Raw genomic sequence first — 6,000 nt, forward strand, 5'->3', positions numbered from 1 at the left:
ATGAATATAAACTGGGCTTTCCTTACACTTAAGTTTTCATTTGGAAATTGTATGGCATGACTCGCTCCCCACGTAAATCTTTATTTGCCTTAAGTGTGTTTACTGTGGGAATCCCAGTGCACAGCTGGTAGCCCATTGCTGTGCATGACTGAGTATTAAAGTTCACAAATCATCAGGCAGAGGGGGCTTGGGGAGGGCGACATCGCAGTGTCCCTGCATCTGTGTGCTCAGCAAAGATGAATCACACCCTCCCAGGCCGTGCACCTTTACTGGGACGAGGCCACCCAACCTCACTCTTTTTCTCTCCTTGAATATTATTTGACAGTTGCTTCCCCTTTCTACCAAGACATTCTGTTTTCTGTATGTCTTAACAGCTCTGTTATCATCAGACTTATTTTTCCTTTCACCCCAATTTTGGTTTATAGAGCTGATGTAATAAATGAATCTTTCATAGGCCACCTCAATTTATTTTTGAACAGACTCTGTGAAACAGAGTCATTTTGAAGATGACTCGGTGAAAGGATGGAACGATTCAATAAGCAAATACATCATCTTTAGATGCAAGGCCACTGGACCTCTCCTGCCCTCCCCTCTCCCCTCCTTTCTTCTCCTCTTTTTGTTTACATAATAGCCGTGTGTATTCTGCAACAGGACCACTGAGGCTAACTGGGCTTTCACCAGAAGACCAAACATAAGTCAGACTTTTAGAAGACATTTCTCTCATTTTCAACCTGTACTTTGAATCTTCAGCCAGAACTAAGGCACCATTACACAGACTTGGAAGTGTGTTCACATTGCCTGCTCTTTGTTGTAGAACTAGGAAATGGTAAGGAAGGCTGTGGTCATAAATTTTCTATAGTCATGCCAAGTTATTTTTTTAACATATACAACAATTCATATGACAGTGAATTTGACGTGGCTAGGAGTAATGTCATAATAATAGTAAAAGAGCAACAGAATTTTTTTAGGGCCAACGGGTATATGAATAAGAGTGGTAGATCTAGACAATGGGAAATCATAGAAAACAGTTTTTTTACAATTAATGTTTAATTTCTCCCTGCATATAAGGCATTCTGGGAGGTAGTAAGGGCCATGACATGGCCTTAAGTCACATTTCTTGTCCCCCAAGTCTGATGATTTTTCCATACTGTATAAACTGCCACAAAGCATATGTAAGGGAGGCTTTGACTGTGTTACCCCAACACAATGTAACTGGAGGAAAGGTGGTCAGGACCCTTACTTACATTCTTAATATGTGGTGTCTTTGCGAGAATGTAGAATAACCTAGTAAGGAAAACCATTATGACAGTGGAGTAGGGAGAGTAATGTGAACGTGAAAAAAATGGGACACATAAAGGAGGTCAAAGGATGACTTTCCAGATTACACACCTGCTCCACTTACCAATCAATGCAGGCACAAGTCCAGGCCTCCCAACTCGGCTCATCCCCAAGTTTGCTCTCTCAGGTGTTCCAAACTGACCACACCTTATTTCCATCTCCTTAGATGAACAGAGTTTAACTCAGTGACTATCTGCAAGACACGTTTCCACAGTATTTCTAAGATGAGTGAAAACACATTTTTTCAGAGCAAAGGAGAGCGAAGTACTGTCTGTTTAAATTACATTATAGGGCTTCCCTGGTGGCGCAGTGGTTGAGACTCTGCCTGCCTATGCAGGGGACACAGGTTCGAGCCCTGGTTCTGGGAAGATCCCACATGCCGCGGAGCAGCTAGGCCCGTGAGCCACAACTACTGAGCCTGCGTGTCTGGAGCCTGTGCTCCGCAACAAGAGAGGCCGCGCTAGTGAGAGGCCCGCGCACCGCGATGAAGAGTGGCCCCCACTTACCGCAACTAGAGAAAGCCCTTGCACAGAAACGAAGACCCAACACAGCCAAAAATAAATAAAAATAAAAAAAAAATAAAGGAATTCCCTTTAAAAAAAATTTTAAATTACATTATAGTCTTTATGTAATTTTACCCTTTCTCAGTTAAAACTCTCACATGCACTCAAAACAAGGTCTATTTATAAACAATGTGGATTGATTAGGAATCTTTTACCCTTTGTTTCAATTTTTTAAATCTGGTTGTAAAACAGTGTCTGCATTAAGAAAACCTAGGATTGTAAAGACTTTCTTGCAGGGAACTGTATTAAGACAGCAGTTCCACTGATTTCCAGGCACTCGGCACAGTTAATACTATGAGCTCTGGAAGGACCTTATTTTACAGCATGAAGTAAATCTGTTTTATTTCTCTATCACCATGTCATTTTCACCTACATTACAACCTTCTTCCCAATATTTGTAAGAACAGTTCACAGCCTTCATTTAAGAATGCATTTTAAACCACATCTTGTAGGAGGGATTAAGATAATTAGAATAAATCCTGGTCCACTTAAAAAAGAAGGAAAAGAAAACCTACCAACTGACCCATCCAGAAGGTCATAAACACATACCTTCTTTACATGTTGTACTCTGCATTATCTGTGATATGTACATGATCCTTCATGGGAGTGTTTTGCCAGAACGTTTTCTTGGGAGCTAGTGGTGGCACAGAATAAAAGCATGACACACCTGCTGTTGTTACCTTTTGTCTAAGTCAATGAACGTTGAATTATGTAGAGTAGGGAGTCATTTTGTTCACTAGGGTATGGAAAACAGAATGTATCCTAAGTTAACAGGCTGTTTGGTGATCTGTGTGTGAAGTGAGGTGATGCAGAAAAGCGAGAGGGTAAGAGAATGAATCAAATTAATTAGGAAAAAACTTGATAATGTGTGACTTCTCCAAATATCATTGAAACCAAAGCAAAAGATAGATCTGAAAGGTTTAATTTACAGCAGTCAACCGATGTCAATACAGGTTCCCGTCTTTGCATCATGAAGAATTTACCACTGTCACAACCTGCTGATTGGACCACTCTTAAGGATGGAAGTATCAGTGAATTTTTTGGAGTCATACCCTTGTCCGCCCTAAGAAGCAAAACATGCGTTATTAGGAAATACAAACTCCTCATAACAGAGATTGAAAGGTCTGCAGGTTGCCTGGTGAAGAAGTGCTCTCATCCCGTACAATATCATCATTGTTCTTCTTGGTACAACCAGTTCAAATGGTGTTCTTTCTTCACAGGTTACCAGCCGCTCTTGTCTGGTCAACAGGGGTTCCAAGGCCTCATGGGGGTACAGCAGCCGCCTCAGAGTCAGGGCATGATGAGCAGCCACCAGGGAACTCCAGTGCAAAGCGTGATGCTCTCCTACCCAACCGTGTCTAATTATCAGGTGCATATCAGTAACTTGGAAAATTGTGTTTTATAAAGCAGAACTTGCCTAAGTACAGGCTGTGGGTATGTCCCCACATCGGCTGGTTGGCTGGGTGGTAGGTGCTAGGCCCAGCCAGTGCTGACGGCTGATTTTGAGTCAAGATTATAATAGACAAGCAGAAAATGGGAAATGTATACTTCTGTAGCTACTGTGGCTTTTGAATGCCCTGCTAAGTGTGATTCCATATAGACTTTGTATTCATGGAAGAAAATTCTTTAAAGTTCTATTCATGAAGACCTTCGGGCATTCTGTTGAAATTGTACTTACTGGGAGAAAGTCCTCACAGCAAATTTTCATTTGTTTTTGGTCACACTCAAAGAAACTTCATTTCACCACAAATTTATCTTATAAGGGATTTTAAAATGGCATCTCAAGATTCATTTAAAGGGCATTTATTAGACCTGACAGCTGCATTTTCCAGACTAAACCCACACTGGGTATTTAAAAAGTGTCATGCCCCCTTCTGTAATGTATATCCTGAAATACCCTGGCAGGGGGCAGGGGGTAGTGAAGGGTTGGTGAAACACTTTAATCATTAAATTTAGCTGCATCAGGTACGGATGGCCCTGGAGAACTTATCCTCGGTCCTCCTGCCCTGACAATCCTTGTTCACACTGCATCAGTTTCTACCTCCGACTGGAAAGGAGATGTTCTCTAAAGCTGCAGGTTGAGAGTGAGCTGGTGTTCCTGGGACAGAATCCCCTTTTACTATCGATGGCTCCAGACCACTTTGCGTAAAACCGGAATGGGAGCGTGGCTTTTCAAAACAGAGAGAAATCCGGAGTGGGAGGTCCAGATGGCAGTCCCTCGAGGGCCAGGAGAGAGGAAGGAAGGAGGCTCAGAACTAACATCTCCTGAGCATGTACTTCTAGCCAGATGTGTCCCAAGAGCTGTACACCCCAGCAGTCCTTTCAGGGGCACTTTGAAGGAGGTTACATTATGCAGATGGACTCAGAGAATCAGAGAGGTTAAGTGACTTGCCCAATGTGAAACAGCTGATAAAAGGGAGACCTGGGATTCCAACCTAAAAGCATGACTGTTTTTGATGACACCACTGTAGCTCATGGGACACCCCAAAATAACCTCTTCATACAGGCTTCTGTCTTGTGTCTTTCTACAGGTGCCAATGACCCAGGGTTCTCAAGGACTGCCCCAGCAGTCATACCAACAGCCAATCATGCTACCTAACCAGGCAGGCCAAGGGTCCCTCCCAGCCACTGGAATGCCTGTGTACTGTAACGTCACACCGCCGACCCCTCAGAACAACCTTAGGCTGATGGGCGCTCACTGTCCCTCCAGCACTGTCCCCGTGATGTCAGCCAGCTGCAGGACCAACTGTGCCAGTATGAGCAATGCTGGGTGGCAGGTCAAGTTCTGAGCACTCTGGCCATGGTACATGTCTTCAGATACTACTCATGGCCTTTAAGGGAGGAAGAGCAAGGTGCGAAAACTCACTGAGGACTTAAGTATTCACTCAACACCCAAATGACTGCTGCTGGTATTCTGTAAAAAACAAAACAAAACAAACAAACAAAAAAAAAAAAACAAAGACTAATCCACACATTAGCTGGTTAATGGTGCATATTTCCGTCATGTCTGCTAGGTATGCCTTTCTAGCTTAGCTAGTGACATGAATTCATCAAGGTAAGATTTTCTCCTACCACTGAATACCACTGTGTAGATGATAATATCCCTAATTTGGATTATTAGTTTTGTACTTTGTGTTGACTTTGTGATGCTAAAAGTATTTAAAAATTATATACTGAAATCACATTGTACCAAAGCTGTAATGGAAAAGAATTGATGAATGGAAGGAATAATTTATATACACTATAGAGTTTTCTTTTTTTAATGGATATATACTGTATTGTAGTGTCTAATCAAAATAAAACTATTTGACCTTATGGAGGAAGGTCATGTTTTTACCACCAGTTTGCTTCACTCTCTGTTCCAATATATGTTGGCTTATGTGTCACTGTTATCCCTTTTGAGCACTATTTCATGAATAATGCACAGAAAAGATGTTCCAGGTGTTTGTAGATGAACTGGCATCACCTTGGTAGGCAAACACTGAACCAACTGTAGTTTTTTGTCACGAATACTACAGGGGTCCTGAAAATCAGGCAACATTCATCTCATCTGTTCACTGACTTCACATTTTTGAAACGTGTACCTTGCTTTTAGTTTTAGGCCCATTGAATGCATGTAGCTATACTTCACCAACTAGGAAAACCTGAGTATCCTTGGTAACAACAGCTCTACACCAAACTCTATACCAAACCCTGATCCACCTCCATTCAAATTCCATCACCTACCTGGAAAACAAGATATCTTTGCTTAGAGGGAGATTAAAAGAGGCACAGTCTAATTTATACTGGGTCACGCAATGTAACGTACCACTAATACTGACAGTAGGTCAGTATCTCAAAGGTGCTGTTTGTCCTAATAATTGAAAACAAGGCAAAATACTGCAATTTGTTTACAAATACTCAGAACATTTACACACAAAAAAAGAAAGAAAATTAGAAGAAGGCTTTTCCTGTCTAATCCCAAAATGTTTAACTCCCTATAGATTCTGCAGGTAAGACTGATTTATGACAACCTTTGAAAAATAATATCAGAACTCTGTATACCATCTTTGGCCCTTCCAGGAGATTTTTTTTTTTTTTTTTTTTTTTGGTTTTCGGG

General features: G+C 41.6%; 1 protein-coding gene across 3 annotated transcripts in view; it reads left to right on the forward strand.

Moving 5' to 3' along the window:
- Positions 1 to 5,198, forward strand: part of ARPP21 (cAMP regulated phosphoprotein 21) — a 110,701-nt gene extending 105,503 nt beyond the window's left edge. For all 3 annotated transcript variants that reach the window (XM_024747150.1, XM_024747149.1, XM_024747151.1), the window contains 2 exons: positions 3,122 to 3,270; positions 4,433 to 5,198. In XM_024747150.1, the coding sequence (XP_024602918.1) occupies positions 3,122 to 3,270; positions 4,433 to 4,690 (407 nt within the window). In that variant the 3' untranslated portion in view covers positions 4,691 to 5,198. The remainder of the gene's footprint in view (positions 1 to 3,121; positions 3,271 to 4,432) is intronic.
- Positions 5,199 to 6,000: the final 802 nt, after the last annotated feature.

Source organism: Neophocaena asiaeorientalis, unplaced genomic scaffold, assembly GCF_003031525.2.
Source record: "Neophocaena asiaeorientalis asiaeorientalis breed wild unplaced genomic scaffold, Neophocaena_asiaeorientalis_V1.1 scaffold943, whole genome shotgun sequence".
In the NCBI taxonomy this organism is placed as follows: domain Eukaryota; kingdom Metazoa; phylum Chordata; class Mammalia; order Artiodactyla; family Phocoenidae; genus Neophocaena; species Neophocaena asiaeorientalis.